This window comes from Priapulus caudatus, unplaced genomic scaffold (genome assembly GCF_000485595.1).
Source record: "Priapulus caudatus unplaced genomic scaffold, Priapulus_caudatus-5.0.1 Scaffold5, whole genome shotgun sequence".
Lineage (NCBI taxonomy): Eukaryota > Metazoa > Priapulida > Priapulimorpha > Priapulimorphida > Priapulidae > Priapulus > Priapulus caudatus.
This window is the reverse complement of record NW_014577066.1, coordinates 764,068-779,433: the sequence shown is the minus strand read 5'-3', so window position 1 is coordinate 779,433 and position 15,366 is coordinate 764,068. Positions and strand designations below refer to the sequence as shown.

General features: G+C 47.6%; 2 protein-coding genes across 2 annotated transcripts in view; one reads left to right on the top strand and one right to left on the bottom strand.

Annotated features, from left to right (window-relative positions):
- The first annotated feature begins 44 nt into the window (after window positions 1-44).
- On the top strand, window positions 45-3,557 carry LOC106804695 (dedicator of cytokinesis protein 1-like). The gene is made up of 4 exons (XM_014805981.1): window positions 45-49; window positions 383-593; window positions 1,103-1,266; window positions 1,728-3,557. Exons 2-4 carry the CDS (start codon window positions 500-502, stop codon window positions 1,845-1,847), a joined length of 378 nt encoding a protein of 125 aa, XP_014661467.1. The 5' UTR covers window positions 45-49; window positions 383-499; the 3' UTR covers window positions 1,848-3,557.
- Window positions 3,558-7,366: 3,809 nt separating this feature from the next.
- The window catches only part of LOC106804653 (cytochrome P450 26A1-like), an 11,849-nt gene continuing 3,849 nt past the window's right edge, over window positions 7,367-15,366 (bottom strand). The window contains exon 4 of the mRNA XM_014805928.1: window positions 7,367-7,738. Within this exon, the coding sequence (XP_014661414.1) occupies window positions 7,367-7,738 (372 nt within the window). The remainder of the gene's footprint in view (window positions 7,739-15,366) is intronic.

The following is a 15,366-nucleotide window of genomic DNA, read 5'->3' as shown; positions in this document are numbered from 1 at the left end:
GTGAGTGATGGCAAGTCACTTGTAGTGTGGCGTTCGGATGAGTGATGAAGTCACTGGGGTGTGGCGGTCCTTCAAGGAGCGGTGAGTGATGAGGTGACTGGGTGTGGCTTGGGAGTGAGGTGATGAGGTGACTTGGAGTGTGCTCGGAAGTGAGTGTTGAAGTCAGCTGAGTGGTGCGCTTCGGAGTTAAGGTGATGAAGTTCACTGATGGTGGCTTCTGGAGTGAGTGATGAGTCACTCGAGTGTGGCTTCAGAGGTGAGTTGATGAAGCACTGACGGGTGTGGGCTTCAGAGGGTGAGTGGATGGAGGTCACTGGAGTGGTGGCGTTCAGAGGTGAGTGCATGAAGTCACTGAGGCTGTGGCTTCAGTGGTGTTGATGAGGTGACTGAGTGTGGCTTCGGAGTGAGTGATGAAGTCACTGAGTGTGGCTTCGGAGTGAGTGATGAGGTCACTGAGTGTGGCTTTGCTTGTCCATTGCAGCTGAAGCCACGTCGACCGATGCGACCTGACCCTGAGAAGAGAAACAGCGCCCACCTGACAACCCACCTGAAGCAGCTGCACCGCATGTCACAGGCCTCCACATCGTCCACCGGTCCGTTCCCATTATTATTATTATTATTAAATTTTTATCACAATCATGTAATTCAAATACAAATACATGTATGTACTGAAGACAGACGTTTTCATGGAGAAAAAATCTGATAGATGCAATGTGTTGAGCAGTTAAAACTACTTCACTACAGACTGTCACGAGTGTAAAACAAAAACGAAACAGATAATTGCAAATGTGGCAGTTACAGTTGTTGTTGTTTTTCTTTTATTAGCATTCTTGTTCTTGATTTTTTCATAGTTTTTTAAATTATTTCTTCACCGTTGCTGTCGCTGCTGCAATTAACTTCTCATGATAATTGTCTCACTGTTTCTCATACCATATGTCTAACTGCAACAACTCGTCTTTGTATTTTCAGCACACGAATTAGGCTTAATTCGAAGCGCACAAATACGTGCACCTGTTTAAATGTCAAGGTCTGCAGAACAACTGAGCGGTTGATCGTGTTTTACAGTTCATCTTTACCTTCACGTGATGACTCACTTCCGCAGGTTCGTTGGACCGCTCCACCCCTTCCTCGGGTGACTTCTCAGACGAGCCGCCCCCTCTCCCCCAGAAGCTTGCACAGGCCGACTACACGAACATAGTGGATACAGGTCAGCTGCTCGGACCAAAGAACACCCGGTCCATGCTGCACACACGCGTCAAGGACAAGGTAGCTGGTGATGAGTTGTAGATGCGAGATTTCACTGAGAATCTCGTGACAATGCAACACTCACTCGTTGGCGGTAGAGCCAGTGTTGTTCTATTCCAGTGTGCTCGCCTTTCAGTTATATTCAGTTATATCGCCTATCAGCGCTCCTCAAATTGCATAATCGCTTGTTACCGATGCGGCTCCATTTCATTGTTGTTGTTTTTTTCCAGCATTGTTTAATTCTTGTCTTTTCCCCCATCAATTCTTGTTCATTTCATCGTTCTTCTTTCTTAGTGTCAACCCAATTAACATCTGCTTTTCATTATATAATTAGTTGAGTTGTTGTATCATCCACTATTGCTCTCCTGTAGTGTTCCTCACTTCCAGATCTTGAAATTGCATCTGATGTTAATGTGTTAAGCTGTTCACTTTTCCTGTGATATCACCACACATTTACCAAGAGTCGCCTGTGTTTTTGGCAGCCGCCGCCCCCTCTACCTGAGGATGAAGACATTCCACCAACCCCGCCAAAGAAACCCATGCGACCGGCCACAAAGGATGAACCAGCTAATGGTTCGCCCGACGATGGGACGGCCGTCTAGGAAGGAGGGAGGCAGAAAACCCGCATCCATACTCCGCCGTTGACCCCGCGTTGAGGAAGTGGCACAGTGACCTCGGAAACCTTGCCGACCTTTGCATCCCTTGCAAGCTTGGTGATCCTGACAACCTTGGTGACTTTTGCAGGCTGGTGACATTAACGACCTTGGCGATCTTTGCAAGCTTGGTGACCCTGATGACCTTGCTGACCTTTACACACTTGGTGACCTTTAGGACCATCGTGACTTTTGTGTCTTTTCTAAGCTTGTTTACCTTGACGGTGCTTCCAGCTCTGCAGGAAGAGCAGGAGGGGGACTCTCTGAGATGCATTCTCTGTTGGGGTTGAGGTGCCTCTTCGCAGCCAACAATAGGCAGCAATTTACTACACAACGATCTCTAATTAACCGATTACACTGTAGTTGTGCTTTACACTTCCATGCGGTGAAGGTGTGTGACGGTCGGCTTTACACTCTTGAGCTTCCATTTCTCGATTTTTCGAGACGTAATTTGCTAGCGAAAAACGAGTTCGCGATGTTGCTTTGGAATAAAAGTGGCTATATTTTTTTACAACGTGTTCACGATTTTAGTGAGGTAGCAAGTTCTGATTGACAAGCTTCAACATTAGTGCCGTAGATTCTTAGGTAAAATTCGTTTATCATCATACTTTGAAGTGTAAGACATCAAATGTAAGGAGCTAAATGTTGGCGACATGGTATCAATTTTCATGTGCATGCTCGCGTGCGTGTGTGCGTGCTTGCGTACGTGCGTACGTGCATCTATATCGTCGTGCTATATGGCTAGGAGTAGAGCTGTGAATTGGGACCGACAGCCCTAATGAGCCCTATAATTCTATTATATACATAGTCCTAGGGAGGTGTGCTTCTTTGTTTCATGCGTGGTACCGTTGCACTATAACCAGCGTGTGCGTGAGTGTCGAACGGCTTGTGTTATGGAAGCATTTCGAGAACGTGGCATATTTACAGTAGTTGCACGATGTATAGAGATTTCGAATTAATGCTTATAGATTTGTTTTTGTCTTTGTTATGATGTCCATTGTCGTTGCAACGATCATGTTCACGAATTTATTTAGAATTTAGCAATGTTCTGTTTGTAATGCTTTTGTAATGCTTTGCCTAATCAGTATTTTAATCAAACGGGGAAGGGGGGTGTACAAAATTGCATCGGCAAGTTTATATTTACGTGATTTAATTATGACACAGTTCCATTGATCATAATTATATGTAACTTTTGATATGCTAGTCTTGGTCTGTGTTGTATTCATGCGAAATTTGTGTTTTTTAATATGATTAATCATGTTGAGTACTTGCAACTGCTCGTGATGGCCTGGGTTGGTGACTGGCGAGGAAGCTGTGGTGATGCACCCCAGCTAACTCGGCTGAGAAGACTAGCCATAATTCCGTTGCCGTGGCAACGACCGCCTCCCCGAGCCGTTTGTGTAGGAGACCTGCCTCTTATGGAAAAACGCCGTGCCAAAGTTTTTTTACGTCATTTGTTATCGTCGCCTTAAGCTAATCTGAGGTAATAAACTGTATGCAAAATGCCCATCGACCTCGCTAAATATGGTGTGTATTTGTAGGAACGTGTATGTGTGTGTGTGTCTTAGGCCGTGCTAGTATGCGTCGCAAGCGTAACTTTGTGCTAGGGTAGGCTGTAGTACTCCTGTGTTAGCTATATATATATATATATATATATGTGTGTGTATATATATATATATATATATATATATATATATATATATATTATATATATATATATCATCAGTAATATTTATGTACGTTCGTGCGTACGTCATTGCGCCTGTGTAGGCGTTTCTAAGGCAACTCCAGTATCTAGCTCCCCCTTGCTAGCCATCCCCACGCATCGCATTTTTCGTAGGAGATTAGTCTTGTTATTGATTAGAAATAACAAATCGAGCATAATAAATTAGCATAATTTGTTCGGGTACATTTGAGACGAATAAAAATCGTCGTTGGGGGCGGGAAAGGGAGTGGCGAGACTGGGTGCACCGCATCGGCACTTTCATGTGGACGCGTGTTTTTCTGTGCTTCCCTCTTAGCGGGTACTGGGCCAGTCGGTCGTACGAGATACTGAATTCGCTCACACGTTGTTTGCGTGCAGCGTCGAGACTTATTTGTGCTGAGATGTAGGGCAGGCCGGTATTATTGGCGCACGGAAAAGATGTCAGATGTCAACAATAATAGGGTGACGTCACCGCGATCGTTCACGGCACTTGTGTCCGTTTCCATGGTTATCAGAGCTCGAAAGATAGTTGAATGGCGGATTCAACTGCGTACGTACCCACAGCCGAGATCTTCGCCAACGCACGCATGCCCACGCACGCACGCACGCACGACCACGCTCGCACGCACGCTCGTTCACGCACGAACCTACGCGACTCTTGCGTGGGCTTTATGATCATAGACAGGTAACGTCACGAAAGATAATAGACCTTGTCCCCGACCCCGCAAAGCAAGCAATTGTGTGGGGGGGGCACTTATGGTGCGGGTTCCTGCAGCCAGTGCGCGAGGGGGAAAAAACCTTCCCCACCCAGACACCGTTCCCATCTCCGCCAGTCGTAGTCGTAGATAAATGCACGCAGACGCTGCGTCTGGGAGCGAGGGATCAAACCAGTTAAATCGCGTGCACGATTAATCGCAGGTACAATAATGTGTTCAGCTCGGGTGTTCGTGGTGGGCTGGGGGGGGGAGCAATTATACGGATCGCGTGTTACGTATGTTCACCTCTCTGTCTGACATGATTACGACATCGTGGGGTTTATCGGGAGTCGGGATAACCGGGGCTCTCTTTCCTCGAACGTTTGCCAGTTTTTGCGCCACTGGAGCTCGATTCTTTTTAACTTTTTTTATTATGTTATCGCAGTGTTCTGATTGACGATAATCATCAGTAGTCGAGTGATTGATTGGTTATCGATATATTCAATAGTAAACCCACTACACCATATAATCTTATCGTCGCGATTTGATTGATTGCGATGATTGATTAATTTATACGTGTTTATCGCCCATGTATTGTTTAATATGCATAATTCTATGCCATGTGATTTTTATGCGTAATTGTGAAATTCGTTTTAAATGGCTGTTAGGCTATGATCACATAATATCGACTGCGTATATCAGTCTAAGGCTGCCAGACTAATCAGGCGAATGTCAAATTCAACAACTAACTATGTACATGTATAAAGGCTCTGTGTATATATAGAGAGATATAAGAAAAGTCAATAAAGGTTTATTTAATATCAAAATATTTTCAATTGGATTGTTTATTTCAAAAATAAAATCATGTACATCGCGAAGTAAGCTTACTCTTTAGGTTTCACTACCTTTGTCTTTCTGCCCTTTCACTGCCCCCCCCCGCCCCCCCAGACACACACACACACACAACACACACACACACACGACAAACACACCACCGCGCACACAATCCACAGCAGGAACACCACACACCACGCACGACGCGCGCCGACACAACAGCCACACCACGTTTGATTCATAGCCTCTCTCACTCGGTCACTACCCCACTCTCCAGCCTCTCTCACTCGGGCACTACCCCACTCTCCAGCCTCTCTCACCACCCCCCGCTCTATCTTTTTTGTCCGCGCACGCATAGGCCTACATGTACGGCGCAGGAAAATTCTACAGATAAATGCGGCGATTATGACAATAGTACGAGTGTCATTATCATTGTACACGTTAACGGGGTTTCTCATTCCATCAGTGGATAGCATCAAGGGTCCATAATAGAAAATTGTCTCTTGGTCTTTTGGACGTTGGACTTTCTATTATGGACTATAGATAGCATATAGCCGTCACCGCCCACCTCATCGTAAACTAACAAACAAGTTACCCCCCCCCCCCCCCCGGTTTGACTGCGCGAAGTTCACGGCGTCGTTCTTGCACCGAGCACGCAGCCTCTCACTGGCAGGTGCAAGGATGAGATTAATGGGCCGCGAGATTGGCTGGCTTCACGCGGTCGAAGCATGAGGGACAGGTATATATTTCGACCGTGAAAAATTATCCGGCAAAAATTATCTGAAAAAAAAATCTCTAGTTGGACGCGAGCGGGATCACTTGACATGGGCGTCTGCTCGCGTCCAACTGGGGATTTTCCGAGAAGCCGGGCACGGCGCACGGGTGACGTCACTCGTGTGACTTTGAGATCGTAAGACATGACCTTGAGACCGTGAAGGCCCCCGCACACGGTGCGAATTCGGTGCGCGCCATTGGCGTACGTAAACCAGCCCGCACACGGTGCGAATTTGACGCAGCGCCTTTGGCGCGCGCCGAATTCGCACCGTGTGCAGAGGCCTTTAAGACATGACGATGGGACTGTGAGACGTGACATTGAAACTTTAAAGGCATGAACTTGAGATACGGGTGAGTCGGCACGTCTGCACGACTAACACTCTAGAAAAGTTTCTAATAAATTAAAGCCGCACAATGCGCATCCAAACGCTAATTTCTCCAGTACTAGACTAGCAAATACTTCGTGTCATGCATAATTACACTACGTTATGACAAAATAAACTCTAGTTCCTCCCATTTCACTGCGCGTTGTCTTATAAAAGGTATTTGAAAAGACCTCCAATGTTGTTCAAATTTTCCGATGTTGTTGACAGTTTCCCCAAGCAACCGTGCAGCGGTGCTGCGGTACAGCGGTACGGGTGTAGCAAAGATAAAACATGTGACGTCACCTAACCATTTCGAGGCTAAATTGTGTGGCAAACAAGTCGGCGTTGGCGCCAGAATGCCAGTTTTCTCACCTCTTTCTTGTGGGTTTTAAGCAAACGCGCAGTGAAATGGGAGCAACTAGAGTTTATTTTGTCATAAGGTAGTGTGATTATGCATGCCACGAAGTATTTGCTAGTCTAGTACTGGAGAGATTAGCGTTTGGATGCGCATTGTGCGTCTTTAAGATGTCTCGGGTCACACGAAGGCCACAGCCGAGCGATGAGCTGTCAGATTTAGAGAAGGTTTTTGCCCGGGCCTTCCGGGGCATGTAAAGGACACCCGTGCAGCGGTGATCTTTGTGCTTCCGTGCGTGTGTTATGTTGTGTGATGCACGCTTAACATAAATCTAGGTCCACACCGTGTACGGTAGTACTAGGTCACTGCAGTGAAAGTATTGCAAACAAAGAACCGATGCACTGACAGGTACCCTGTACATACACGAAGTAGCAATGTTGCCTCGTCTTGATGTATCACTCATTAACCCCCCCCCTCCTTCTTCCCATTTACACTAACAAGCATACGCGTACGGAAGCACGCATACGCACGCATTGCATGTTTGCATGCATTACAGACGGTTCTCTCCTCGCTCTCATTCTCTCTCTATACCCGCTCCATCCCCATCTCCGCTATTTGCCATCGCTCGATTTTGCATATATATATATATATATATATATATATATATATATATATATGCATATGCATACGTAGTAGTATATAGCGCATAGTATATTACGCTACGCGCGTGTGTTGAAATTTCAGCAAGAGATGGTGACGTTGTTGTTGACGTCGCTGCGACTCATGAACGTCGCCGGCATGTCGTCGCGCGCCGCCGGCACGGGCAGCAGCCGCAGCGCTCCGTCGGCGTTCAGCAGACGGTAGGAGCACGACCGCGCCAGCTGCACGCAGAACACCTTCATGACTAGCTTGGCAAACTCGCGGCCGATGCAGGCGCGCGCTCCGGCGCCGAACGGAATGTAGCTGTAGTCGGTCGTCTTCGACGTCGCCGCGCCGCCGCCGTTCGTCCAGCGGTCCGGACAGAAGACGTCGGGCCGCGGCGACGTGTCCTGCACCTCGTGAGTGTCGCGAATGCTATAGATGACGGTCCAGTCTTTCGGAATCTGGAAGCCCTGGGAAGATGAAGAGATAAAACAGGTGAGCGTGACGTTCAGACTAAGAGGAAATTGGCAGTATAATATTAGATGCATGGACAATTGAACGCCGCAGCACAACCTCCACATACATGCGCTGATGCGATCGTGTAATGATTGGCAATGTGGCGATTTATTAAAATTATTCATATTAAAAATGTACGCGATTTGCTCGCCTGCAATTTGAAAATGCTCCTTGCTAACACTGATCAGCCCTCGGCTACGGGAGATGGACGCGAGCAGCTCGTCCCCAAGTCTCCTCCAAATTACATCAGTTACGGAACGAAGACTATAGCTGCTAATAATTCTTAGCCGCTTCTCGCGTTGACGACGTATCGCTTTTTGTCTAATCGCCATTTTGTAGTTAGCCATTGTCGTTAATCGCGTAGACGTGGAGTCTCGTGTGAAATAACCCGTAGCGCAAAGAACGCTGCAAATAATAGACGCGAACTAAATTTTAGAATGTTTAGACCACACGCGCGCATAATATTATATGCACACACTGAGCGTGTCAGCTCAAGTAATGGAATAATACTCTGCGGTGAATATCGCGCACAGCGGCGCTGTATACTTTGCCGGCATCGCGGTAAGAAAGGCTTCGCGAAAACCCGTGAAAAGCGTGAAAGCCCGCGAATCATGCGCTCGTTAGGCACGCGTGCGTGCATGCACGCCGGCCACGCGTGGTCTATATCGTTCGCTGCTAATTTAACGCGCGGTGCGTGACAGTCGATACGCGCCGCTAGAACGCATGTCTCCGCGCATGCGCCGTCATTGCTCGAACCTGCAGAACTTGTTCGCTTTAATGACTTTGATTACTTTTCGGTCGTCGCTAGCCGGCAAATTTTATCTGCGACGAATCTGCCCGCGCGCGCTCATGATCTCTCAGGCTCATATAGTCGCGATCATTCACACGATATTATCTGTTAACGCCGTTTGACACCAACCCATGAAATCACTGCACCCACCAACGTGAGGTTACCCTCGTAATATAACTTATCTATCTTTCTATCTATCTATCTATCTATCTATCTATCTATCATCTATATATCTATCTATCTATCTATCTATCTATCTATCTATCTATCTATCTATCTATCTATCTATCTATCTATCTATCTATCTATCTATCTATCTATCTATCTATCTATATATACTTAAATGTGCGACATGGTATCAATTGTCATGTGCATGCTCGCGTGCGTGTGTGCGTGCTTGCGTACGTGCGTACTTGCATGCTATATCGTCGTGGCTATATCAAGAGTAAGGAGGGGAGAGGGGGGGAGCTGTGAATTGGGACCGACAAGGCCTAATAGGGCCGCTATAATTCTATTGAATACATTAGTCCCTAGGAGGGCTTCTTGGTTGTCATGCCGTGGTACCGGTTGCAACTATAACCAGCGTGTGCGTGAGTGTCGAACGGCTTGTGTATGGAAGCATCGCGAGAACGTGGGATAATTTACAATAAGTTGCACGATGTATAGGAGATTTCGAAATTAATGCTTATAGAATTTGTTTTGCTCTTTGTTATGATGTCCATGTCGTGCAACGAATCATGTTCACGAATTTAATTTTAGAATTTACGCAATGTTCTGTTGAACTGCTTTGTAAGCTTTGCCTAATCAAGTATTGTGAATCAAAAGCGGGAAGGGGGTGTACAAAATGGCATCGGCAAGTTTATATTTACGTGATTTAATATGACACAGTTCCACATGATCAGAATTAATGTCACTGGTGATATGCTAGTCTGTCGTGTTGTATCATGGCGAAGTTGTGTTTTAATATGATAATCATGTTGAGTACTTGCAACTGCTCGTGATGGCCTGGGGGTTGGTGACTGCGAGGAAGCTGTGGTGATGCCACCTCCAGCTAACTCGGCTGAGGAGACTAGCCATAATTCCGTGTGCGCGTGCAACGGCCGCCGCCCCGAGCCGTTTGTGTAAGGAGGACCCTTGCCGTCTTAGGAAAAACGCCGTGGCCAAAGTGTTTTTTACGTCATTTGTTATCGGTTCGGCCTTTAAGCTAATCGAGGTAGAATAAACTGTATGCAAAAATGCCGCACGACCTACCGCTAAAATGGTGGTATTGTAGGCAACGAGTGTAGGTGTGTGTGTGTCTTAGCCGTGCTGAGCGTAGCGTCGCAAGCGTAACTTGGTGCAGGGTAGGCTGTAATACTCGCGGTGTAGCGAGATAGAAATATAATATATATAGTGTGTGTGGATATATGAATATATATGTAATATATATAAGATATAGAGTATAGATATATCATCCAGTAATAGTTTATGTACGTTTCGTGCGTAGCGTCATTGCGCGCTGTTAGGCGTTCTAAGGCAAGATCCAGTATCTAGCTGCCCCCTTGCTAGCCATCCCCACGCATCGCATTTTCTAAGAGATTAAGTCTGTTTATGATTAGAAAAATACAAATCGAGCATAATAAATTAGCATAAGGTGTTCGGTACATTTGAGACGAAATAAAAATCGTCGTTGGGGCGGGAAAGGAGTGGCGAGCTGGTGCAGCGCACGGCGACTTCATGTGGACCGTGTTTTTCTGTGCTTCCCTCTTAGCGGGTACTGGGCCAGTCGTCGTACGGAGATACTGGAATTCGCTCAACCGACGTTTGTTCGTGCAGCGTCGAAGGACTTATTGTGCTGAGATGTAGGGGCAGGCCGGTATTATTGGCGCACGGAAAGATGTCCGATGGTCAACAATATAGGGTGACGTCACCGCGATCGTCACGCACTGTGTCCGGTTCCATGGTATCAGAGGCTCGAAAAGATAGTTGAGATGCGGATTCAACTGCGAACGTACTCCACAGCCGAGATCTTTCGCTCAGAGCGCACGCAATGCCCCACGCACAGCCACCACGCACGAGCGCACGCTGCGGCGACGCACGCTCGTTCACGCATGAAAAAACCTACGCGACTGCTTGCGTGGGCTTATGATCATAGACAGGGTAACGTCACGAAAATAAATAGACCGTGTCCCCGACCGCGCAAAGCAATGCAATTGTGGGGGGCACTAGGTGGCGGGTGCCTGGCAGCCAGTGGCGCGATGGGAAAAAACCTTCCCACCCAGACCCCGTTCCCATCTCCCGCCAGTCGTAGTCGTAGGTAAATGCACGCAGACGGCTGCGTCTGGAGGAAGAGGGATGCAAGACCAGTTAAATTCGCGTGGACGATTAATCGCAGTAGCAATGAATGTGTTCAGCTCGGGTGTTCGTGTGGGCTGGGGGGGGGGAGCAAATTATACGGATCGCGTGTGACGTATGTTCACCTCTCGTGTTCTGACATCATTAAACGACATCGGGTTTATCGGGAGCGGGATAACCGGGGCCTCTTTCCTCGACGTTTTGCCAGTTTTTGCGCCACTGGAGCTCGGAATTTTTTTAAGCTTTTTTATTATTTATCGGCAGTGTTCTGATTGACGAATAATCATACAGAGTCGAGGTGATGGAGGTTATCGATATATTCAAGTAGTAAGACCCACTACAGCGCCTCCAATCTATGCGTCCGATGTGATTTGATTGGGCGAAGGATTGATTAATATACGTATGATCCCCATGTAATTGGTTAATATGCATAATCTATGGCCCTATGTGATTTTATGCGTAATTGTGAAATTCCGTTTTAAATGGCTGGTTAGGTCTATGATCACATAATATCGACTGGCGATATCAGTCTAAGGCTGCCCAGACTAATCAGCGAATGTCAAATTTCAAACAACTAACTAGTACATTATAAAGGCTGCTGGGAGTATATAAAGAGAGAATATAAGAAAAGTCAATAAGTTTATTTAATATCAAAATATTTTAATTGGATTGTTTATTTCAAAAAATAGAAACATGTACAGTCGCGAAGTAAGCTTACCTTTAGGTTTCACTACTTTTGTCTTTCTGCCGGTTTCAACTGCCCCCGCCCCCCAGACACACACACACACACACCACACAACACACCACACACACACACACACCACGCACACGCGCGCCGTACACACACACACACGTATTCCATAGCCCTGCTCACTCGTCAGTACCCCACTCCTCCAGCCTTGCCACTCGGCACTAACCTCCACTCTCCAGCCTCTCTCAACCACCCCCCCTCTATCTTTTTTGTCCGGCCGCACGCATAGGCCCCTAACATGTGTAGGCGGCGCAGGAAAATTCTACAGATAAATGCGGCGGATTATGACAATAGTACGAGTGTCATATCATTGTACACGTAAACGGGTTGTCTCATTACCATCAGTGGATTAGCCCATCACGGGTCCATAAATAAAAACTTGTCTCTCTCCGTCTTTTGGACGTTGGACTTTCCCTATTAATGGACTATAGATTAGCATATAGCCGTCACCGCCCACCTCATCGTAAACAAACAAACAAGTTACCCCCCCCTCCCGCCGTTTGACTGCGCGAAGTTTCCACGCGCGTTCTTGCACCGAGCACGCAGCCCTCACTGGCAAGGTGCAAGGAGAGATTAATGGCCCGGCGAGATTGGCTTAAACTTCCAACGCGGCGAGCATGGAGGGACACAGGTATCATATTTCGACCGGTGAAAAATTATCCGGCAAAAATATCTGACAAAAAAATCTCGTAGTTTTGACGCGGCGGCTCACTTGACAGGGCGCTGCTCGCGTCCACTGGGGATTTCGAGAGAGCCGCACGGCGCACGGGTGACGTCCACTCCGTGTGCTTGAGATGCGTAAGACATGACCTTGAGACCGGGAAGGCCCCCGCACACAGTCGATTCGGTGCGCGCCATTGCGGTACGGTAAACCAAGCCGCACACGCGGGGCGAATTTGACGCAGCGCCTCTTGGCGCGCGCCGAATTCGCCACCGTGTGCGAGAGGCCTTAAACAATGACGATAGCTGGTGAGACGTGACATTGAAACTTGAAAGGCATGAACTTGAGATACGGGAGGTCGCACGCCACTCTGGCACGACTAACACTCTAGAACAAGTTTCTAATAAATTAAAGCCGCACAATCGCAGCCAACCGCTAAATTGACTTCCAGTAACTAGACTTGCAAATACGTCGTGTCAATGCATAAACACACGTTTATGACAAAATAAACTCTAGTTCCTCCCATTCTCACTGCGCGTTGTCCTTATAAAAGTATTTGAAAAGACTCCAATTTGTTCAATAATTTCCGATGTTGTTGACCAGTTTCCGCCAATGCAACGCGGCAGCGGTGCTGGCCGGTAGCAGAGGTCCCCGGGTGTCAGCAAAGATAGAAACATGTGACGTACCTAACCACTTCGAGCTAAATTGTGTGGCAAACAAGTCGGCGTTGGCCCAGAAGCAGTTTCCAACCTCTTCTTGGTGTTTAAGCAAACGCACAGTGAAAGGAAGCAAGCTCAGAGTTTATTTTGTCATAAAGGTAGTGTGATTATGCATTGCCACCGAAGTATGGCAGTCTAGTACTGGAGACGAAATTACGCGTTTGGATGCGCATTGGCGTCTTAAGAAATGTCTCGGTCACACAAAGGCCAGCAGCCGAGAGAATGAAGTGTCAGATTAGAGAACGGTTTTGCCCGGCCTTCCGGCATGTAAAGGACACCCGTGCAGCGGTGACTGCGATTCCGGTCGGTGTATGTGTGTGATGCACGCTTAACAAAATCTTAAGTCCACACCCGTGGTACGGCTAGTAGTTATTAAAATAAAATAAGTCACTGCAGTGAAAGTATGCAAACAAAGCAACCGATGCACTGACAGGTAGCCCTGTACATACACAGAAGTACAACTGTTGGCGCCTGCGCTGATGGAGCTCACATCATTACACCCCCCCCTCCCCTTCCCATTGACACTAACAAAGCATACGCGTACGAAAGGCCACGGCATACGCACGCATGCATGTTTCTGCATGCATTACAAGACGTTCTCTCCTCGCTCCTCCATATCTCTCTCTATACCGCCCATCCCCAATCTCCGCTATTTGCCATCCGCTCGAATTGCATATATATAATATATAATATAATACTATATATAATATCATATGACATACGTAGTAGTATATAGCGCATAAGTAATTAGCCTACGTCCGTGTGTTTTGAAATTCTCAGGCAACGAGATGGTTGACGTTGTTTGTTCGACGTCGTCTGCGTAACTCATGAAACGTCCCGCATGATCGTGCGCGCGCCGGCCGGCACCCGGCAGCAGCCGCAAGCGCTCCGTCGCGTTCAGCAGACCGGTAGGAGCACGACCCGCCAGCTGCACGCAGACACCTTCAATGACTGACTGGCAAACTCGCGCCGATGCAGGCGCCGGCGCGCCGCGCCCGAACGGAATGGTAGCGTAGTCGGTCGTCTTCGACGCCGCCGCGCCGCCGCCGTTGGCGTCCCAGGCGGACCCGGACAGAAGACATCGGGCGCGGCGAACGGTCCCTGCACGCTCGGGAGTGTCCGCGTATGCTATAGATGACGGTCGCAGTCTCGGAATCTGGAAGCCCTGGGAAGCACTGAACGAGATAAAACAGTAGCGTGACCGTCAGACAAGAGGAAAATGCAGTATATATATAGATGCATGGACATGAACGCCGCAGCAACAACCTCCACATACATCCTGATGCGAGCGTGTACATGATGCAATGTGGCGCATTATCTAAATGATTAACATTCACAAATGTACGCGATTTGCTCGCCTGCAATTTGAAAATGCTCCTGCTAACTGAAGTCAGCGCCTCGGCTACGAGAGGACGCGAGCAGCTCGTCCCCAAGCCCTCCAAATTAACATTCAGTTACGGAACGAAAGACTAACTGGCTAATAATTCTTAGCCGCTTCTCGCGTGAGCGACATACGCTTTTTGTCTAATCGCCATTTGAGTTAGCCATGCCGTTAATCGCGTAGACGTGGAGTCTCGTGTTGAAATAACCCGTAGCGCAAGAACGGCTGCAAATAATAGACGCAATAAATTTTAAATGTTTTAGACCACTAACCGCGCATCAATATTATATGCACACCTGAGCGTGTCCAGCCAAGTAAATGCGTAAACTCTGGCGGCGAATATCGCGCAGCAGCGCGCTGATAACTTTGCCGGCATCGCGGTAAGAAAGGCTTCGCGAAAACGGCCTGAAAGCGCCGCGAATCATGCGCCCGTTAGCACGCGTGCGTGCAATGCACGCCCGGCACGCGGTGGTCTATATCGTCACGTCTAGCGTGCTGCTAATTACACGCGGTGCGTGACAGTCCGATACGCGCCGTCTAGAACGCCGTCTCCTGCGCCATGCGCCGTCATTGCTCGAAGCTGCAGCGAGAAAAAGAACTTGTTCCTTTAATCGACTTTGATGCCTTTCGGTCGTCGCAGCCGGCAAATTTTATCTGCGACGAATCTGCCGCGGCGGCGCCATGATCTCCAGGCTCTATAGCGGACATTCACACGATATAGCTGTTAACGCCGTGTTGACGACCAACCCATGCAAATCACTGCAACCCACCAACAGTGAGGTTACCTCGAAATAGAACTATGCATCGTTCTACTATACTATCTACTATCACTAATGCTACACTATGATATCTACTATCTACTATCACTATCTATCGATCTACTATCTATCTATCATATCTAATCTAATCTACTCTATCATCATCTATCTATCATCTAGTGATAGTA

Excerpts from the sequence above, each read along its gene's own strand:
- LOC106804695 (XM_014805981.1), top strand. The coding sequence starts at position 500 with ATGCGACCTGACCCTGAGAAGAGAAACAGCGCCCACCTGACAACCCAC. Across the intron at positions 594-1,102 it reads GGCCTCCACATCGTCCACCG|GTTCGTTGGACCGCTCCACC; the intron begins GTCCGTTCCCAT and ends TCACTTCCGCAG. Across the intron at positions 1,267-1,727 it reads ACACACGCGTCAAGGACAAG|CCGCCGCCCCCTCTACCTGA; the intron begins GTAGCTGGTGAT and ends TGTTTTTGGCAG.